We start from the raw sequence: 21,502 nt of genomic DNA, 5'->3' as shown, positions 1-21,502 counted from the left end.
CAGTTTCTACTCAACACTGCAGCTGGTACACTGAAGCAATAAACATCTAACGACAGCGTAAGCTATCAACCAGTACAAGGAAATTTTGAGGCTTAAAAATAACAGAATAAAACACCAGAGTTTGCTTGTACATAATTAGTAGTACTTACACCAAGAAATATGTTTTTAGATGAGTCAAATCCAGCTGCAAAAATCCTTGCTGTATATGGTGGGCTCCTGTCACAAACAATCCTGCAGGCAAAACGGGATATGGTGCTTTGCGTAATCTGGGCTTCATCGTTATTTGGACTTCCCGAAATAGTATCTGTTACTACAAAGTCTATAGGGCTTTCTGTTGACCTCCCAACCTGGGGGGGGAAAATAAAAATAATATATATATTATTAGAAAGAGCCATAGAAATCATCAAACATTAAGGCCAAAATTTTGACAAGTTAATGCTGGTGACATGAGTAAATTACTGTGTCCTGAAGTCTTGGATGGCAAGATCCAGACTTAGACTAATCTCAGTTTTCTCATTTGTCCCAGGCAGAAGGTCATCACTGACAGGACAAATTTTCACTTACTACTACTGATGTAAATACTTGCCCAGCAGAGGCTACAGTTAATTATTTGAGAGAGTACTGTCAATGACATGACAGTATTATCACCTTCCCAGCTCATAACCCAGCCACAGCAAATTACTTACTACTATATTCTGTCAATTAAGGAATCACTAATTTGAAATCACAGAACACTTTGCATTGGAAGGGACCTGTAAGGTGCACGTAGTTCAAAATCCCTGCAGTCAGCAGAGACATCTTCAACTTGACAACCTGACCTGGAATGCTTCCAGGGATGGAGCATCCAGCACCACTCTGGGCAACCTGAGCCAGGGACTCTAAGGCAGCTGTGGAAGATACATATGGCTCCATTATTAACAAACATCTGCAAACTGCATTTGCTGTATAGAAACATCACTCAAGGGTCAAGAAAAGTGATATTACTAATACTTAACCCTTGCCACAAGTGAACTGATAGCAACAGTACAGGGATCTCTCATGTACTTGTCTTCTGCTTTATCTCTGTTTGAGCAGTGCTAAACACATGTCAAAGTTCATGTCTGAAGTGACACATTGTGTTACTTTCTTTGTGTCACAGGTCTCAACTTGTGTATAAAATGGGATGAGCTTGCTGCAGGTAAAGTGCAGAGGAAATAGTAGAAATAACCTAAAAGTATACACTTCAGGTTTTCACAGAACATCAAATGACTACTAGACTATCCAAGAGACAGAGTTTAGAAATGGTTTAATATGGGATGTTTCTGATTTATGTAGATTGACAAATTGAAATTAAAATGTAAAGCTATATTCTTCCTGCTTTTACAGTGTCATTTTTGCCAGGCTTCTATTTCCCACCCAATGCAAATCCTGCTAAGAGTCAGCCCCAACCAGCAGCAGGAAGCTTGTTTGCAACTTCTGACTATTCTCTATTTGTCTGTGAAGTCTCTCAAAGGATCATCAATATCCAACATGAAATAAGTTCACTCCTAACAGGTTTCTGCCTGCTGCAGTCTCTCCAATCAGTCTAAAAGCTTTTAGAGACAATTAAAGTTAAACCTGCCTTACTTTCACTTGAAGGACGACAAAACACACAACTCTTTGCTACGAATCTTCTTCACATGATACTGATCAGTCACCATAAAATCCAAGTATGTTTGGATATAAGCGCTAAAATCTTTCTACCAAGCTTTTATGTGGTCTTAAAATCTCTGCATTTATGTGTAATATTTTAAGCTACAAAGCAATTATCTCATTTGTGTCAAGTCCCTCCATACAGTATTGAATACTTTCAATATTTGGGTTTGTCTTCTGTTGAGAAAGCCTTCCAGTCTCATGTATTGTGCTATATTTCATCACTAGAAATTACTTTAAGTGGCCTTCAAAGCATGGCAATTCCCTAGTGCACCCTATCAGATAAAAATCTAGGGTTTACAATCACCTGAAATGCAAGCCCCTTGGGAACAAAGAAGAACATGGTGCTATCAACATCTATCCACCAAAAATGTTAACTCATCTGATGGTGCTGCCAGACTCCAGTCACTACAGACCTAGTTCCATTATGCAAAGCAGCTCATCACAGACTTCACTACTCATTTTTCTTCCATTTTGCTCCATAGAGTAGAAGACTTGCTTTGTTTCTTCCTAGCAATTTTGGGCTGCGTTTTGGGACTCTTCTTGTTAACTGTGTCGTATCATAAATTATTGCACTAATCTACTTCCAATACCAAACCATAAATCTTCTGACTGATCACAAGACAGCCTCCGTAGTCTGCACTACAGGTTATTGTTAAAAGCTGTGTAGAAGTCAGCTAGTCAATCAATTTGCTAGTGTCTACTGTCAATCAAAAAAGTTGCCATTAAAAACACTGGCTTCTACGGCAAGGCAAAACCAGACAACCTGCCTGCAGAAAATTTAACAGCTGCAGATTCCTGGACTTCAACAGAATTTAATTCTGAAGATAGGAGAATTAGACCATGCCATCTTCAGGTAGGCTCCTCTTCACAAAAAGAAAATATAATCAATAATAATAATCATCAATCAATAAACAACATAAAAATAATCAATTCTTCCTCTGGGATGTACCTGCTTCTTGTATAAACTTGTAGTTATTTAGGGTACAGGCTACATGTTTTGGTTCCTTGTGGTGGTATGAACAGGTATAAATCAACCATTCTTGGCCAATTAGACCATGAAGGAGCAGGATGGTTACTAAACTCTGATGATTTTTGTACTGCTGCATATAGATGCCAGATTGAATCTGTGATTCCATTCTTTTTAGTATTACTTTGTTATTATTTATTATTACTTTATTATCAGAAGGGACCTGATCTGCGTGTAACTAAGGCAAAGCTCCGTAACAGCATTTGTACACCAACTTCACCACAGAATTACATTAAGCCTCCAGCTTTCAAGCAGCAAGAACTTTCCTGGTTAGTGCTTTGAGTAAGATATTCAAACATTCATTTAAAGAGTAATCTTTGTAAATAACTCTTCATATTATTTGAAAAAAGAAGAGGCTAGTAGAAGAACAAGGGGTAGGACTTCTATCTGAACTTCCGTCATATAACCCACATGGGTAACAAATGATGTGTCTGCATGGGGGTGGCAGGCAGAGCACAAGCATGGCTATTTTAACTGCTAAGTTATATGCATGAAAACATGGCTGTTTTCATTTCATTATGGAAAATGTCAGGAAAATTGGTGTTTAGACAGCCTGAACACTGCTCTTCAATGCTTTCTGAATTTCTTCAAATGCCTCTTGTATAGCCTCCCCACATTTTCCATATATGCCTCATTCCCAGGAAGTATCCACTCGTGCATCCTCTTGGTTATAAGCTTGGAAAGCATAAAGTGAGAAACTGCTCAGGGTTTGCAATCTTCAAAATTTTTCTGTTTGTTTCTGGAAAAACTGCAGAATGCAAGTCACCAACATAACACTTCTCATGTTTTCTTTTAAGAAACTGACTGACAACAGAGTCTCAAAGTGGATGAAGGAAAAACGTGATGGGTTTTTTTTGTGAACTGTGAATGGCCCTAGATTTTCACAGAAAATCAGGTCTAACCCAATAGATTCACAGAAGCACAGGCTGCTGGAAGGAACCTCTGGGGATCATCTAGTCCAACCCCTCAGTCTACTAGGCTAGTCTCTTTCCCACTCTCATGGCTAGGCACAGAGTGCAATCCTTAGAAAACAGCCACAGAGTGTATTAAATGCTTGAGGTGAAACTGAGATCAAGTCACAGCATGACACATCTCAAGAAACAATGAGAAGAGGAATTCCAACAACATGGAAGCCTTAACCCTGACATATCAGCCATTTGAAGTGGCACCAAAATGACTGAGATGCTCTACCAATGTAAGATTCAGCTCAAAAAGTTTTACAGTTATAAGAGGGGGTGTGTGGTTTGTCCTGTTGTTCCAAAACAAACATCTGCATGGCAAATAATTGCCTGAACCACAGGCAGTCTCTCACTAATGCACATGGGCTGAAATTATTGTTTGTGACATTTCACCAGGCACCTGAGAGGTGACAGAAGGGGCAACCACAATCTGTGCTTGTACTCTGACAGTAAGAGATGGCCACTCCAACACCAGTTGTGGAAGATCAGCAGGCCTCTGTTTCAGGCAGCACAGTCTAAAGTGTCACCAGGTACAACCCTGAGAGAATTCTTCCTCTGCTGAGCATCAGTGGATCTCAAAGGTGAGCAAGGAACAATAAGTTGTTAGCTGCATTATGCTATGCTTAACCAGCCTATCCCTTACTGCTTTGGATCCAAAGCATCCTTAAACACTTAAAAGTACTGCTTCAGACAGGGGTCACCTGAACCTTGAACCTGTGGAGCACTGCTTTGCCTGTGCTACATCTCACTTCAAGTTGCTATATTGCATTAATGACAACTAAGCACAGCTAATTCTTCATTAGTAACCCCCCAGTAAAAGATGTAACCACCACCAGGATACTATACAGTTAAGAAGAGAGCTGTCTATGTAATAGAACCAGAGAAGCAGCTGTTACTCAACTCCTCTTTATTCCTTTTTTATTGTACACAAAGTGGGGAAATTCCAGCTTTCAAAAACAGCTTTTCAAAATTTACAAACAACAAAATGTTTCACTCAAGGCACAAAAGCATCTTACAGAGATAAGCTAGTATCACACAATAACCCAAAAAGGATGGGTTACAGTTTTCTTTTACTAGTGAACACAGAAAAACCTATTTCAGTTCACTCTGGCTGTGTGACCCATCATGCAGCAGCAAATGAACAAGACTTCTTTTATTCAATCTCTATTTGGACTTAATCATTCCAAAGTCACACTGGAAAAATATTATGTAGTGCAAAAGCAGAAGCCTTATGAAGCAAGGACATCTTGACAGAGCTATTTCCTCTTCTGTCAACAACACTCAACTGCTGACCCTTCTACATATGAAAGACTTAATGAGGAGGGATAACACTTCATGATAAGATGCTCTAATTACAGAGGTCACTAACAAGACAGACTCAACTAGTCTAGACTGGAAGAGGTTTTGTGTGTTTGTTTTTTTCCCCCCAAGCTTAAAGTCTAATTTTGTAGAGAATTTCTGCTTATTATATATGAAATAAACATTGCACAGGAAAATAACAGGAGTTCCCAGAATGTTAGATGATGCAGAAAACTGCAAATGCATACAGGGGAGAGTGAAAACATGTTGTATAACTGGCAACTTAGAGAAACTCAGCACAGCCCCCTACAGCTTTTGATATATTTGCAAAACCCCTCGGGAAGAGTTTATCACTAGTTTGTCGTCTCCAGTTCACAGCCCCCCTTCACTCCCCTCTCTATATGCCCTTCTAGCTTCCTCCTTCCCCAACCTATCCCCTATCCTCCCCCCCCTATTCCTATGCACTTCCTTTTACTCCAGCTAATGGAGAACAGATCTGAGAAGCAGCTGAGGGAACTGGAGTTGTTTAACCTGCAGAAAAAGAGGCCAAGGGGAGACCTCCTTGGTCTCTGCAACTACATGAAAGGAGGCTGGAGAAAGGTGGGGCTCAGTGCATCAAGTTGCATCAGAGGAGGTTTAGGCTGGATATTAGAAGCAACTCCTTCATTGAAAGGGTTCTCAAAAAAGTGGAGAGGTGGTTGAATCCCCAATTTGTGGAGCTGTTTAAAGGACAGATGTGGTGCTGAGGGACATGTTTTAGGCACCAGACTTGGTAGAGCTAGACAATGATTGGACTGGAGGATCTTAAAGTGCTTGTCCAACTAAGCCAATTCCATGATACTACTTAAGTGGAGAATGGGAAGGGTGTATTCTTGCCTTTATTCAGGAACTCAAACAGGACATGTTTCTTTCCAGCACTATTTGTATAGTTACTACAGTATCCTTGCAGAAAAAGCAGAGTCAAGGGAAAGCAGTGAGGATATTAACAGATGCTGGCACTAGTGTGAGAAGAGCAGACAATGCAACATTTCGAAGTGTTCCAATATTAATGCAACTGGGCTTAACCCTGGAAACTCCCCAGAACATAGAGACTGCCCAGAAGAATATAATGCAGCACTCTGCAATACGTGCATTGTGTTCTTGAAAAGCAAGATAGGGAATCAGAGTCTCTTACCTGAAACATGTCTGTATCTTTATCGTGAGTATATTCCACCACTACAGTCTGGTTTCTGGATAATGTGTAAGAGATACTGTGCTGACCTTTACAGCTGATTGCCTGTTGAATAAAAAAATATGTCTGTTATCCACAGCTCCCACACAAATACTGTAGTCAAATTCATTTCACTATATAAACACTTTTCTATGATCAGGAAAAGCAGTGTATCATAACATTTTATTACAAGGTTGGGTAAACACCTACAAAAGGATATTTTGTTTCGGTTTTAGTGGAAAATCCCAAGCAGCACTTGCTTGATTTTAGTTCAGAAGTACCCAATAGCTACAACCATGTCATAGTTCTGACTCCAAAATTACAGTTTTCTCTCTGAAATTATATTAAGTTCCTAACCTTCATAGCAACTTGTACCCCAGCATCAACTTTGGGTTCTTTGGTTTGTTTTTAAAGCAGGTGAGCAATACAATTGATTTCCAGTTAAGAGTCAAGGTTTCAGGGATATCATTATACTTAAGTGGATTTATCACAAAACCCCCAGAAATTTTATATAAATTGTGAAGAACAGTGAGCAATTTCAACCTGTTTTTCCTCATTAAAGGGAAGTTCTTAGTACCTGTCAATGTAAACTGATCTCCAGAGATATGGATACAGCAAAAACTAAATAGCATTTCAGTATTTAAAGACAGATTAGATGACGACAAATCCCATTATTCTCCTGTATTTTACTGATGCAGTGATCAATTTTGGGCCTCTCACTACAAAAAAAATGACATTGAGGTGGTGGAACAGGTCCAGAAAAGGGTGACAAAGCTAATAAAGGGTCTACAGCATAAGTCTTATGAGGAACAGCTAAAGGAACTGGGGTTGTTTAATCTGGAGAAAAGGGGGCTGAACCAGGTGGGTGCTGATCTCTTCTCCCAAGTAACAAGTGATAGAACAAGAGGAAATGGCCTCACTTGCACCAGGGAAGATTTAGGTTGTACATCAGGAAAAAAATAAATAAAAGTTCCCTGAAGGAGTTGTCAAGGCCTGGAACAGGCTGCCCAGGGAAGTGATTGAATCATCATCCCTGGAGGTATTTAAAAGACATGTAGATACGGTGCTGAGGGACATGGTTCAGCAGCAGACTTGGCAGTACTAGGTTGATAGTTGGACTCAATGATCTCAAAGTTCTTTTCCAGTCAAAATGATTCTATGGTTCTGTGGTTCCAGGAATGAACTCCTTACTTGTAAGGCTTTCCAGATTTATATCCGTAAGTTGCTTTTTACTAATCCAGCTAGTAAAGGCATAGTAAACACCACTTCAGAGAAGAGAACAGAGACATCACCCCCATAACACAGAGCAGTCACGTCTCAAAGAAACAGTGAGTAACTACTTTTCTTTGATGAATAAACACAGAGCACAGCTGTCACAGCAGAGTGCCATAAGGGGCAGGGCAGAGTGATCCTTTCAGAGCCTCCTGAGACTTAGCACACAAAGTCTTCATGGCCCTGATGATTCTTTCTCAAGCTTAAAGAGTAACACTCACTTCAAATGATTAAGAAGTGTCAAAAGTGTAATTGCAGTGGCTGCAAAACTGAAATGCACTAGGAAAAGCTTCAGGATAGAGGGAAACAAGCTGAGAAACTAAAGCCTTTGGCTAAAAGGGAAATATATGTAAATATATGGTCCATATAACTGCACACAATTATGAGAGGTAATGACTGTTACTGCTCAGAAAACACTTTCTGGACACTTAAGTTTTGAATTAATAGGTTAATTAAAGGTTTCTCTAGTTTTCTGCTAAGAGTGGTAATTTTCTAGAAGAGGTCCCACTCTTTAATGCTGCTCTTTACCTACAAAATTGACAGATAGGGATGATTAAATTAAGCAACTAAATATGTTCTTATCTGTCTGTCATCACTCAAAAAAGTCTAAATGATCCCAAAGCTATTGTTATTAAACAAATAATTAAAAATCTTGATCAAATGTTGGAGGCATTAAAAACATCTACATGCATATTAAAAGCCTACTAGGGTGAGCAAAGGTCATCTAGTCTGACTCCCTCGCAGTGAGCAGGGACATCTTCAGCTGGATCATGTTGCTCAGAGCCTTGTGTCTCACCACCTTCCATATAAAAAATTTCTTCCTTATATCTAGTCTCAATCTCCCTCTTTTAACGCACTGCCCCTTGTCCTGTCACAATAGGCTCTGCTTCAAAGATTATCCCCATCTTTCTTACAGGCCCCCTTTAAATATTGAAAGATGCCCCATCTATGGAAACATTCCAGGTCATGTTGGATGGGGCTCTGAGCAACCTGATACAGCTGGAGAAGTCCATGCTGACTACAGGGGGGTTGGACTAGATGCCCTTTAAGGCTCCTCCTAACCCAAACTATTCTGTTACCCTGTATTATCAACTACCATATTTTCAAGCATCAGAAAGCTTGACTTCCACACAGAAAACCTTCATTGATTTCCACAATCCTGTGCTGCAGCTGCAGATCCAAAGGAAGACATGCCCATCAGCAACTTGTTACCATGATGGTCCTGGATGCAGCTCCAGCCAGCTTGTGGAGTAACTAGTAAAATTCCCAGGCAGAGGGGTGTGCCCTATGCTTATGCTCTTGTCAGACAAGACACTGGATCAAATGGAAACTTTGGTGAGACGCAAAATAAAGGTGGAATTACTTAGTAAGGTTATGTCCTATGCCTACAGAACTTAAGGTTTAGATATGTTAATAATTCCCATTAGGATGACCAGGGTCAGTAATCTCTGAAACAGAGCAGGACAATCTTTTTCTTTTCTGTGTGTTCCTTCCCCCTCCTAATTTTTCTTCCTCTTATTTCCCCTTCTTTTTGTTTTCCACTATTTGAATCTGGTTATTTCCACTGCAACACACCACATTCCATTTCTTGGAATCGTGTAAATTTTTCAAACATTATGAGAAATGCTCCAGCTCTTGTGCTTTCAGTCTGCTCAGCACCAACACTTGCAACAGTTCAAAGACACTTTACAGGCATTTTAATTGCTGGTCTCAAAGCAACTGGACACTTGCAAAAGAAAAACGAAAAAAAAACCCAAAACTCAAACAAACAGACAAAAACTAACAGACACACACATCACAAAAAAAAACCCCAAACAAAACCAAACAAAACCCAAGCAGTATTTCAGGAAGTACACAACACAGAGATACAAGGAACTATCAGCAATGTCTCTGACAAGTAAGTATCTTAATAGAACAGTACTCTAAGAAGAATGCAGCCACAGGCAAAATCATGAAGGATTTTGACAGCTTGAGGAGCTACAGAACCACACTACTACAAGTCCCAGGAAAGTCTGGAGACTGCCCCAACTCCTTCAAAACTGGTCTGTAGCAACCAAATACTGAGGTTGTATTTTTTAGTACTTCTAATAATCAAATTCCTAGATTATTTTTTTCTACCACTACCATTTCCCACCCTTGATACTGTCACTAAATTGCACTGCTGTGGTGACTGAAGCTCTGAGAAGAATCCCAACTCCTAGAAGCCTTAATTAACTAAAATACTAAAGAACAAAATCTAGGCACTAAACCTGACCCATATCTACTTGCCCCCATCCCAAGTTCCACCTGAGCACTACTCTGTATTTTCCAAGCTTGTAATCAAGAGTCCACAAAATGTTTAAGCATGTGGGTCAACAGTGGCTAGAGAGCTGCTTTCTCATAGCTTTTAGCTTGGACATCAGAGAGCATGGGGAAAAAAAACCCAGCCACCAAAATTAGTTCCCAGAAGAAACAAACCCTCACTAACATACATAGCCTGAGCCTGCCAAACAGATTGGAAACATATGGCTGCAGACTGGCCATATCACGTGCTATCTCTTGTCCAGTAGAAATGCTGGTGGGGAAATATTTGATGTATTAATTCAGCTGCCTACTCAGCAGTTTGTTTTATATTGTTAAGCATCTCAAACTGCAGAATTCAAGCAATTCCCTCTGGAAGAAATAGATATCAAAGTGGAGATTAACTGACAAAAACCCTGTGGAGGAACAGAGGTAACAGAAAACAGCATCATCAGAGTTTTCCAGAATAATCCCACTTGTAGTGACCCTGTGTCCACACTGAGGATGAGGGAATTTCTAAAGTCCAAATGAAAGCAACAAGGAAAATCTAAGTGCTGTATTCCGCTTGCTATGAAGGGACACATCATAGAACACACTGTGTTGGAAGGGAGCTTTAAAGGTCTCCTAGTCCAAAACTCCTGCAGTAGCAGGGACATCATATCCAAGACCAGACAGCTCAGAGACCCATCAAGCCTGACTGAATGTCTCCAGGGATGGGGCCTCTACCACCTCCAACACTCCACCACCCACATAATAAGGAACTTCTTCCTAATATCCAAGATCTCCTCTAGTACCTTTCCAAGGAGGAGCTCATGTTTGCACAGTAATCCATCCACCTCCACTGGGCTTTTAAGTTGGAGGACAACAGGCAGCACCTCCAAGCCTCACTATATATATATATCGAGCCAGTTTATCTTAACAGAAAGGCTACTCTCCTACCCTATCAGTCAAACCAAACCCCACACCTAATCCCAACTGTGTGGCACTCCCACTGCCCCAAGATTTGAGTTTCAGAGCCTTAGGGTCATCAAAACTGCCCTTATGTTTATCAGGAAGCGATATGAGCTGTGTTTGAGAAGCCCCACAATCTACCCCTACACAAATGTGACCTAAGCAATTTTTATCTAACAAAAAACAAAAACAAAAACAAAAAAACCCAGCTAGTTCTGCAAGTAGTTCCTCAAGTTTCCAGTTATGTCCTTCCCACTGGCTGAAATTGCACTTGGCCTTGGTCCTTGCCCTGCCTCCTTACACACACTTTTCATTCTTCTCTGTTTTGAGAAGAGAAACTCGTTCCTGCACTCTGCACTCACAATCAAAGCAGCAGCTAAAGGCAACAGCTTACAAATCTCTCAGGTCTCAGAGGAGCTAAGATCAAACAGAGCCTGCTTTCCCAGCAGCAACACAGCCAGCCCTTGGAACATCCTAGCCCACCCAAATTCTTTGCTGTCCACTCATTCCCCCAGAAAAGCAGCTGCTAGCAGTTTTACCTTCATTCCAAGTAACAAGAAAAGTACAATTCCCTCACCCCACATATAAACACACCCTTCAGGTAAGGGGAATAAGACCAGGCAACAGTTTCATTTAAAACCATCATTTCTTAGTACTCTGCTTTTTGAGCACAAAAAGGAGGGAACAAAGCTCAACTAAATGTTCAGCAGAGTGGACATAGGTCCAACTGACTGGCAGCACATACACCATCATATTCACAAAAATACAGCATTACCCAGCCGTGTGTGCTGCACCCAGGGCCACCGCCCCACCCACAGTGCCACCACCTATCTCCAAATTGGTGGCTGCAAATGAGAAGAAAGGTCAGCACATCTGAAAATCTTTATTGGTTTCCTGTTGCACATTGACAAGATCTTCAAAAACATCCTCACTGAATGGCAAGTAATGAGGAGGTAGGTCCACACGAAGGCCACAAAGATGTTCTGAGGGTTGGAGCACCTCCCCTCTCATGGGGACAAGCTTTGAGAGTTGGGGCTGCTCAGCCTGAAGAAGAGAAGGCTCCCAGGAGAGCTTATAGCAGTTTTCCAGCACCTGAAGGGGGCTACAGGAGAGATGGGGAGGGACTTTTTACAAGGGCTTGTAGTGACAGGATAAGAGGAAATGGATTGAAGCTGGAGATTTGGACTAGATATTAGGAAGAAATTCTTTACAGTAAGGGTGGTGAGACACAGGGACAGGTTGCCTAGGGAGGTCATTGACGTCCCCTCCCTGCAGGTGTTCAAGGCCAGGTTGGATAATGCCTTGAACCACCTGGCCTAGTGGAAGGCGACCCTGCCCATGGCAGGATGTTTGGAACTAGATGATTTTTAAAGGTCACTTGCAACTCAACAGTAGACTCTTCTGCAAGAGTATACAGAAAGCCTGTAAAATAATTTGACCTAAGAATTATTTTTGAAGATGTTAACTACTCTAGTGATGGATTTGTCCAAGTGCAGCTTGCCTGGATATGTTCCTGTGTGACCCACTCTAGGTGATCCTGATCTGGCAGGGGTTTGGACTAAGAGATCTTTCAAGGTCCCTTCCAACCTCCAACAATCTGTGACTCTGTGAAGAAAGCTTACAATTTCCTTTCACACCTTTTTTTATGGGTTATTCTTTGAGAGCTCTGAAAACCCCTGCTTTGCACATAGTTATGAACCTCTGTAAACAGCTAAGGGAACTAGAGTTGTTTAGTCTGGCGAAAAAGAGGCTTAGGCTCTCTACAACTACCTGAAAGGAGGTTGGAGCAAGGTGTGGGGGGGTCGGTCTCTCCTCCCCAGTAACAAGTGATAGGATGAGAGGAAATGGACTCAAATTACAGCAGGGGAGATTTAGATTGAATATTAGAAGAAAAAAAATCCACTGAAGGGTTCTCCAACACTGGAACAGGCTCCCCTGGGATGTGGTTGAATTCCCATCCCTGGAGGTGTTTAAAATACACAAGAGATGTGGTGAGTACATGGTTTAGCACAGACTTGGTAGAATTAGATAAGGTTTGGACTTGATGATCTTAAGGGTCTGTCCAACCAAAACAATTCTATGATTCTATATTCATAAAATTTGCATTCTGAAATTAACATGCAACTCTTTTGACCTCCACAGAGGTAAGGGTCTAGCAAACTGTCTTGAAGGATCAAACCTGAAGAAAGGCTGCCATTTACATGTGGGTTTTGTGCTTGTTTTCTTCCCCAAAAGTGGTATTATTTTTAGTAAGTCGTTCTACATTTATCTACTACACAGACTTTACTCTATGCTCAGCCAGATGTTCCCTGCCTAGGAGCATCTCCTGGTGTGCCGCAGCTCTCCTGCCTACTGACACTGATAAAGCTGCTCATTTCTCTTAGCCGTCTTAAGCTCAGGAGTTCAAGAACAGGTCATGAGCTCATGGCAGGACTCCATTAACACACACTATTAGGTCAAACCTTCTGTGCAAGGAGTCTCCTTCTCTGGAGACTCTCAAAACTCACCTGGATACGTTCCTGTGCAAACTTCTCTAGGCAAGCATGCTTTACCTGGGGGGTTGGACTAGATGATCTCCAGAAGTCCCTTCCAACCCCAACGTTCTGAGATTGCGAGTGTGCTAACTTTTAAAGCAGATCTCAAAATTCACACAGCGTTTAGGCTGCTGCTCACAAGCTTTCAGTGAGCAGGCATAATCTACTTCTAGAAATGGAGATTTTGCTGCTTTTTTCTCATCCATTAACAGTGTTTCCAAGAAAAACAACTATCACAAACCCTCTGCACTTGGAAATTTCAGCTTTCCAGTTCACTTGTGCCACACTAGCTCCCCAAAGATCACAAAAGGGATTTAACATTATTATGGCTACCAATGCTTCTGCACTATAGTAGAAGTGAAGGCTAAAACCCATTAAGAAAAGAGGCAGATGTCTCACAGGAAGGACTGCTCCATTAGAATAGGAGTTTTGGTTTAGTTAATTAGGTTGGATTAGGACAATAAAATGATTTATGGGAACACTTTAGTTTTCTTTGTTGGTAGTCAAGCTGACCGACATCACAGTGACGTGTTTAAAATTAATGACAGCAGTGCCTTCATGAGTTAAATGCTTTCTTACTTGGCTGCCAGCCTTCAATTTCTTTTAGAAAAAGAGAACACAAGAAACACTCAGGGTTGTCTGACAAAAGATCTTGCAACTTAAAAGGAAGCTTTAGCTAGCAAGGAAGGAATCTTTTTAAAGCAAAGAACACATCACGTGTCCACTGGATTTCTGGACAGACTGACTGCCAGAGCCAGCAGGCATTTGGTTACTGTAAGAAAATTCACAATCACACTACACTGATATTTTGCTCCTATCAGAAAAGCTTGTCCACTTAGGAAATTTCCCAGCCAATTATGACAAACATCACCTCATAGAACATTAACTAAAAACTGTTTCCAATTCTACTCTTTCTTCATAAACCCAGCAGCAGTTGTTCAGAATTACTGCTTCTGTAATACTAGATTTCAATGAGACTGAAAATTTACACTAACCTCTGGCTACTGATACAGTTATTAAGTATAATTTCCCCCTAGCCTTTTGCAGAGAAAATAGGAGACATTATCATGAGGGCCTTAAGGGGTTCATCTGCCTGCAGAAGGGACTGAAGCAACTGTACTAACCAGAACCACAGGCCCAGCTGTTTCCCAAGTTTGCATCTGCCTCCTTCACAGATCAGTACAAACCCATGCCTCAATGTTCTTCCTTCCTTTCCTTGCTAAACAAATGTCTACATTAGAACCACAACAACGCCTAAGCACGTTTTTTCTGAAGATCCTAACCTTTCAGGCGCCAATACTGTCCTGACAACTAAATGAGCATTAGGAAATCGTCAAAACCCACCAAGAGTCAGCAAATGGAGGTGAAAGAATATGCCACCATAAAGAAATTAAATTTGGTACACAGCACTTCATAAGCATTTCTGACAGAGAGTTTTGAATACATATGCCGATGGTGCAACCACCTACAGGCAAATTATTTCTTTTTCTTTGGTACCCGGTGAACAAAGCAATGTTTGCCTTCTGAAAAACATCAATTAACTGGGAAAATGTTACAAATTCCTTATTGGTTTGAGATAGTTTTGCTTATTTGTTAAATGATCCAAGCACTAGCAGACTGGGGGCAAGTTAAAAATCTGCATGTAAGAAGTAATTGGACAAGAGATAGCTGTCATTTAAAGAAATGGTTTAAAGCCACATATGTGTGGTGCTGTCTGCAATCCCAGCCATAGTAAATTAGCTGATGCATGAAACTTGCAGGCCACCCCTGTTCAATCCGCTGACCGCAAAATCAGCCCCCCCCCCTCCTGAAACTCATGATAGCCAGGCTCAGTGCCATGCAGAAACCACTTCAGCAAATAGTCTGGTTTATTTACACTTCAAGCTTTTATGGTTTTCAAAGCATTCACAAGTTGGTTCTATGTACCCTTTCATGCTGAGCTTGGGGATTTGAGTGGGAGGGGGCAGGAGGGACAACATTTGTCTCCAGCATACATCAAAGCCATCTGCTGCAAGTGCACATGTGAGGTTGTGTGCTACCACTCAAGCAATTTGCCATTTATCAGCTCAATAGGCAGATGTTAAACCATTTTCTCCATTTGCTGAATCTGAAGTGAGCATTCAAAACACAGTCTGTGCAATTCAGTCAGCATCAAAGTTAGGTGGCCAAAACCATTATTGTTGCTGCCACTTACAAGACTCAAGCCCTACTTCATATCCAGGACTCTTGACCATCTCTGGTCAAGCCATTCCCTTATCTCATAGTATTAAAAGCAGCTCAAGGTGCTAGTTTACACTAACAGACATAGCTATGCAATACAGTAGCTCAGGAATTGCTGTGAATCAACACCCTAACTAAGCATCTTGTGAATAATTTTCCTCCCAATCTCTCAGCTTTTCAAACCCTTACAACTTTACTTGTCTACTTTCTTCCATCCATGTTTTGCAGTATTATATTGCTATCAATCTTTCATCAATCTCTGAAATCCAGTCTGCAGCTTTCCTCCTTTACTCAGCTTGCTAAATGTCTTCCCCCAAGCAGACTGGAGCTAGAAACAGTTGAGACACAAAGCCGTGATGGTGTCAGACACATCAACTGCCCACAGTGTAAATCATTTACCCTAAGCTCCAGAATGGTCCTCTCGGCAAATTACTGCCTGTACATTGCTTCTACGCTTTCTATTGCAGCTGCTCCAGTCAGCTGCTGTAGTCCTGTGCTGAGGACACATTTTACCTGCTTTGGAAACCCAGGACATATGTATTTATCACTGGCCCGTACTGAGTTGACCTTAACTGGTGTTGAATGATTGTTTCAGACTGTCAGTATGTGCATACTTCTCTGAATTTTGTAGGTTGTGTATCAGTTGCCAGCAATAATTTATTCATGCTAGTAAAATACTATGTTGTGCTACAACTTCTCATTTACTCTGTCAGGTGTTTTCTTTTCATGATCAGAACCAATCATTACAGAGCTTATAGAGATGCACCCACAATACTGCAGATCAGGTTTCCATGTACCTGTTGATGTGGATGGCAACCAAATGATTAAGACATTTTTTGGAGGACACATCTGTACCTGCTTCAGCTTCAAACTACCATGCAGTTACATATCAAAGAAAAATCTGTATGGGCATGAATTTACAAGTGTTTTTGTAGAGTATTTTACTATCTATAAAAAGAAAGCAAGATGGCCAAGAACAGTAAGGCAAAAGTAGTTGAACATATTCCTGCCAGGATACTGCTTTGGAACAAGACCTCTCACAGTATCCTATATCCTAGAATCACACAATGGTTTAGGTTGGAAGGGATCTTAAAGGTGGCAGGGACCACCTTCCACTAGACCAGGTTGCTCAAAGTCCCAGCCAGCCTGGTTTTCAATCCTTCCAGGGTTGGGACCTCCACAACTTCTCTGGGCAACCCATTTCAGTGCCTCACCACTCTCATGGTGAATAGTTTCTTCCTAATGTCTAATCTAAATCAAACTTCTTCCAGTGTGAAGCCATATCCAGCATCTTCCTATGAAGGTTCAAAAAACACTGGGCATTCCAGGCCTTCTATCTGGAGCCAACAAGAAAGAGAAAAGCAGATGAACTACTGCTCCTGGTTATAGTGGGGGGATGGACTGAATTTGGTAGTACTAAGGCTTGTTATCTTTTTATAATTAAGTCAGTTCTCCTCATCTCCACAGTAGAGAAACCTTTTTATTTAACAGGAAGAGAAGCTGAAGAGACTAGCAGTCTGTTAAAGGAGACTTTACACAAGAGACAGCTCATCTACAGCCACTGTAGGGAGAATAACTAAATGGCTGACTGGAAGAAAGCCTACTATGGCAAGAGCTGTGTTGAATACGATGTTCACTTCTAAGATCACACACTGAAGACCAATGATCTATGACTTTCTGAAAGGAAAACTTCCGACCCCAAAACTCCAGGCATTAATTAGTTCAGTAAGGGTAGGATTTCTTCCATAGAAGCCTATAAAATTTAAACACAAAAGCATACACATGATTTTGCCACTGCAGCTGGAGCACATCCCCCAAAACTCTTGATACACCCACAAAAATATCAGTAATTAGAAAAAGATGTAACAGTGTTTGTTGCCGAACATTCGGGTGCCAAGAGTCTACAATTCATTTATATACATCAGGAACAAAGGCAGCAGATGCCTGGCTACACTTATGTACTCAGATATGCCAAGCACACAAAATAGCCACAAATTAGAATCCTCAGCTGAAAAAAAGGCAAAAAAAAATTTTATAGGGATAAAGTCCCCTCAAGGGCTTCTATCAATACACAGACTGAAAGATTTGTACACTCGGTGTATCAGGAGTGAATGCTTCTGTGAATCAAAGCACCCACAAGCACCAATCTAAGCCTGCTTGCCAAAAGGAGAGCATATAACAAGACCAGAAGCTGCATATCATTCTGCAGCTTCCAGAAACTATAAATTCAAGCTGACACAAATCAATTTTACATTAAGACAGCCAAAGATTCTCCAGACAGTTACCTTAAGAAACCTGTTAAGCAGCTGCACAAAAAATTCAAGTAGAATTCCTCTTGCCAAAAAGCCATTTAGTGCTTATAAAAAGCAGTTATGTTTCATAAAGCCTCCTAAGGGACAGAAGCTGCTTTCTAGACTTCCAGCTCATGTTCTTAGAGCACTATTCAACATAAACCCAAACCAAATCAGATAATCAGGTTTGGTTTGATTTTTAATGGGTCTGAAATTCCTACAGAAACTGCAACAAGTTGTCACAACAAACTGGACTTTGCAGAATTTTCCTTTATGGAGACTACCAATAGAAGAAATTCCTGCAGAATAGTTAAGCTGGTACTTGAACCAAGCTGGACACTAGTGACAGCAACTCCCAGGAAACATGAGTTAAGCTCACCCCTTTAGAACAAAGCACCTTCACAGCAAGGCATTTTGGGTGCAGAAGGCACAAAGGGTACATCTGTAGGACCTGTCTCCTAGGTAGATGAAGGTGGTAGGTCTGACCAGCATGCTCTCAGTACACTAACACTGAAGGAAACAGCACCCAAGCTAACAGCACATATCTTGCAGATGAGAAATGGTCACTTTTATTTTTTTTCTTTCAAGTCCTATGAGTCTACAGTAAACAGAAGCATTTCTAATCCTTCCAGTTATTATTTAGATGTATCACAGAATGATTTAGGCAGGAAGGGACCTTAAAGATCATCTAGTCACAACCCTCTGCCATGGGCAGGGACACCTTCCAGTAGACCAGGTTGCTCAAAGCCCCAGCCAGCCTGGCTTTGAACACTTCCAAGGTTCAAACCTCCACAACTTCTCTGGGTAACCTGTTCCAGTGCCTCACCACCCTCATGGTGAATAATTTCTTCCTAACATCTAATCTAAATCAAACTTCTTCCATATCAAGCATCTTCCTGTGTAAAGTTCAGAACTTCAATTCCTTGAGCACAGTTCAGTATATTTTAAAAATACACACAGACACGCTTTGGTTGAACTTTGACCAAGCTACTTAAGTGATTTAGGTCAACAAGATAACAACAGCAGACAAAATGCAATCCTGATTTATGCCACTGCACAGGAGTTGAAAAATCAACTTGTGAACAAGTGGGAAGCAAGAGGCTTTCTTCACTGTATGAGCCATTGCCAAGCTCATTTCAAAACATAACTGGCTGTGAGCCCCACCAGTGCTGTCTCTGAATCCGCACAGGACTAACAAGTCTGGCCCTGATTCCCAGAGGGTTGTTTTGGATTTGTTGTGCTGTTTGGTTTTTGTTTTATCCAGGGGAAAAAAAAACCGAAACAGATGACCTCTTTGTTGAGGAAATGAGGCTATAGGAATACATGGTAACTAGTACTCCCTCTACATCTTGAAAAGTGAAGCAACAAGTATATAGGGTGCCCTGGGAGGTCACGGATGCCCCCTCCCTGGAGGTGCTCAAGGCCAGGTTGCATGAGGCCTTGAGCAACCTGGTCTGCTGGAAGGTTGGAACTAGATTATTTTTAAGGTCCCTCCCAACCCAAGCCATTCTTTGAATTTATATCCCACTCTATCACCCACTTGGGGAAAACAAAACAAAACAAACAACTACAAACAAACAACTACCACAAACCAAATCAACGAATGACAAGGTAAAACTTCTTTCTTGTGAGGGTACCACAGCATTGGACAAGACTGCCCAGAGAGGTTGCGGAGTCTCACCAGGAAAGATTCCAAACCTGCTTGGATATGATCCTAGGCAACCTGCTCTGACCCTGGCTTAGCAGCAGGGCTGGACTAGATGGTCTTTGGACACCCCTTCCAAACCCCACCATTCTGAGATTCTGATTAACAAATTCAGGGTTAATTTATCATAATGTTTTGTCCCTGGCTGTCACTCCCAAATTTTTTACAGTCCATGCTAATAGCTAGGTTCACAAAATACATTCAATAATAATACAGGGAAGCTCAACTGAAAGCCAGGTACTTATGTATTTCCTAACATCAGTGTAGAATCACAGACTGGGGAAAAAAAAAATAAAATCAGTATCAACAGCAAGCTACATAATAAGGCAACTACAGAAAAAACTGTCTGAGAGCACTTAAGCAAAATATGGGTCATGTCTGCGACTAAACGGCTTTGATATCAGAGTGGAGCCACACAGAGCTTTTGTAGGTCAGTCCAACACAAACAAGTCACTGCTGCAAATCTGCCACCTTCTCAGCCCCCACCCCCAGAGCAAAGGGCTCTGTCTACCTCACCATTTAGTTAAATTTCAAACCCCAGGGTGTGAAAGGGTGAGCAGTGGGCAATTAACACCCTGGAAAATTCAAGCCTGTAAACAGCCCTTTGACAGAGTAGCCACATCTAGTTTAAGTTCTATCAGATAAAGACCACCACAGCCCATTACTATTCTGAGTTGGCAGCAAAATCCCTCCCCTCTCTAGCTGCAGAATAGAATAAATTTAGCTTACTCTGGATTGTACTGAAGGATATTCTGCAGCACAATTCCCAGTGTTCAGAGAAAGTAATTAGAGGATTAGTCGCCTCTATTGGTCCCAGTTCCTGTTATTTTCATTGTGTTCTCAAATTCAAATCTTCTGTCATTTCTGTGTAAGATTGATTCAGACAGAGGAGAGGAAGGAAAATTTATGTCCCTAAAATTTAAATGCCAGCTTAAAAATTCAAGCTGCAAAGACCTGTTTTAAAATTTATAATACTGGAATTTGGTTTTAGCAGCCTGTGCTAGATGCACTCACATGCAGAAGTTACCACTTATCCCTTCTGCAGCTGATTAAAATTTAAAGCAAGCTTTACAGGCAACGTGCTTTATATTCATATGTTGTGTTAGATACAGAACAGCTCATCAAAAGCTATGCACTTCATACAACACAATTTTACCACTGATATGACCCATTTCCCTCCCTCCCCCAAACACACATACAGACTGTCTCAGAAATAAGCAGAACTATGTCCCGTATTAACACTTGGCTTTCCCCATAAATACCTTTAATAGGAAGGGTCAAGTTACCTGAACACATGGACAAAAAGACTTCATCTTTTAAAAGGTATTGTCATGGGTTAGGGCTGGGCCAGCCACTAAGCAATTGACATGTGCTCTCTATGAACTCTTCTCCCTTCCCAAAAGGTAGAGACAAATGGAGTAAGGGAGAGAGACTGATGGATTGGAAAACCAAAACAGCTTTAATGAAAATAACGATAATATGAGCTAGATACAAACCAGTATCAAATCCAACCCATCTAATGACAATTAGTCATCATCACCACTGATGCTATGGGCAGGCACTGGGTAAGTCCCAGACTGGACTCAGCAGCAGCTGGAAACCAGATTTGGGAGACTGATTCTGTATTCAGGAGCTGGATTCTGGAACTGATTTCAGGAAATCATGGGCTGGGATCGAAGGCAGAATGGACAGAGTCCTCCTTGAAAACCAGCCACTGAAAAAGAGGCTTGACCATGGTGGTCGTTCAGCTTTGTACTGAATGTCTCAATGATCTTAGAATTGTTTTGGTATGAAAAGACCTCTAAGATTCTCTATGATTCCATGCCATGCATGGGATAGAATCCATTTAGCACTCAGTACTATTAGTTTGGTAGTAATAAAGATGATGAACGAGTTCAACATTATTGCTTACATGTAGGAATATGTAAATTTATATATGTCTGAGAGTTTTATCAGCAATACTCGACACATGTCAGTGTCAAACCACCACACAATCCACAATTTTACAAGCTTACTGAAAAGCAGGTAGAACATAAAAAAACCCATTCTTCCCAGTATTTCACTTTTCAATCTGTTTTAC

The 21,502-nt window shown here is 41.1% G+C and overlaps 1 protein-coding gene across 2 annotated transcripts in view; it reads right to left on the bottom strand.

The window, feature by feature from the left end:
- PELI2 (pellino E3 ubiquitin protein ligase family member 2) overlaps nt 1–21,502 on the bottom strand; it is a 79,790-nt gene that overhangs the window by 5,595 nt on the left and 52,693 nt on the right. The window contains exons 3-4 of one of the 2 annotated variants that reach the window (XM_054161687.1): nt 6,134–6,235; nt 150–347 (exon numbers count right to left, since the gene is read on the bottom strand). In XM_054161687.1, coding sequence (XP_054017662.1) covers nt 150–347; nt 6,134–6,235 — 300 coding nt within the window. The remainder of the gene's footprint in view (nt 1–149; nt 348–6,133; nt 6,236–21,502) is intronic. The other variant, XM_054161688.1, reaches the window with a different exon arrangement.

The sequence above is a fragment of the Dryobates pubescens genome, chromosome 5 (assembly GCF_014839835.1).
Source record: "Dryobates pubescens isolate bDryPub1 chromosome 5, bDryPub1.pri, whole genome shotgun sequence".
Taxonomy (NCBI): Eukaryota; Metazoa; Chordata; class Aves; order Piciformes; family Picidae; genus Dryobates; species Dryobates pubescens.
Note: the sequence above shows the minus strand (reverse complement) of the source record. Positions and strands in the feature narration are given on the sequence as shown.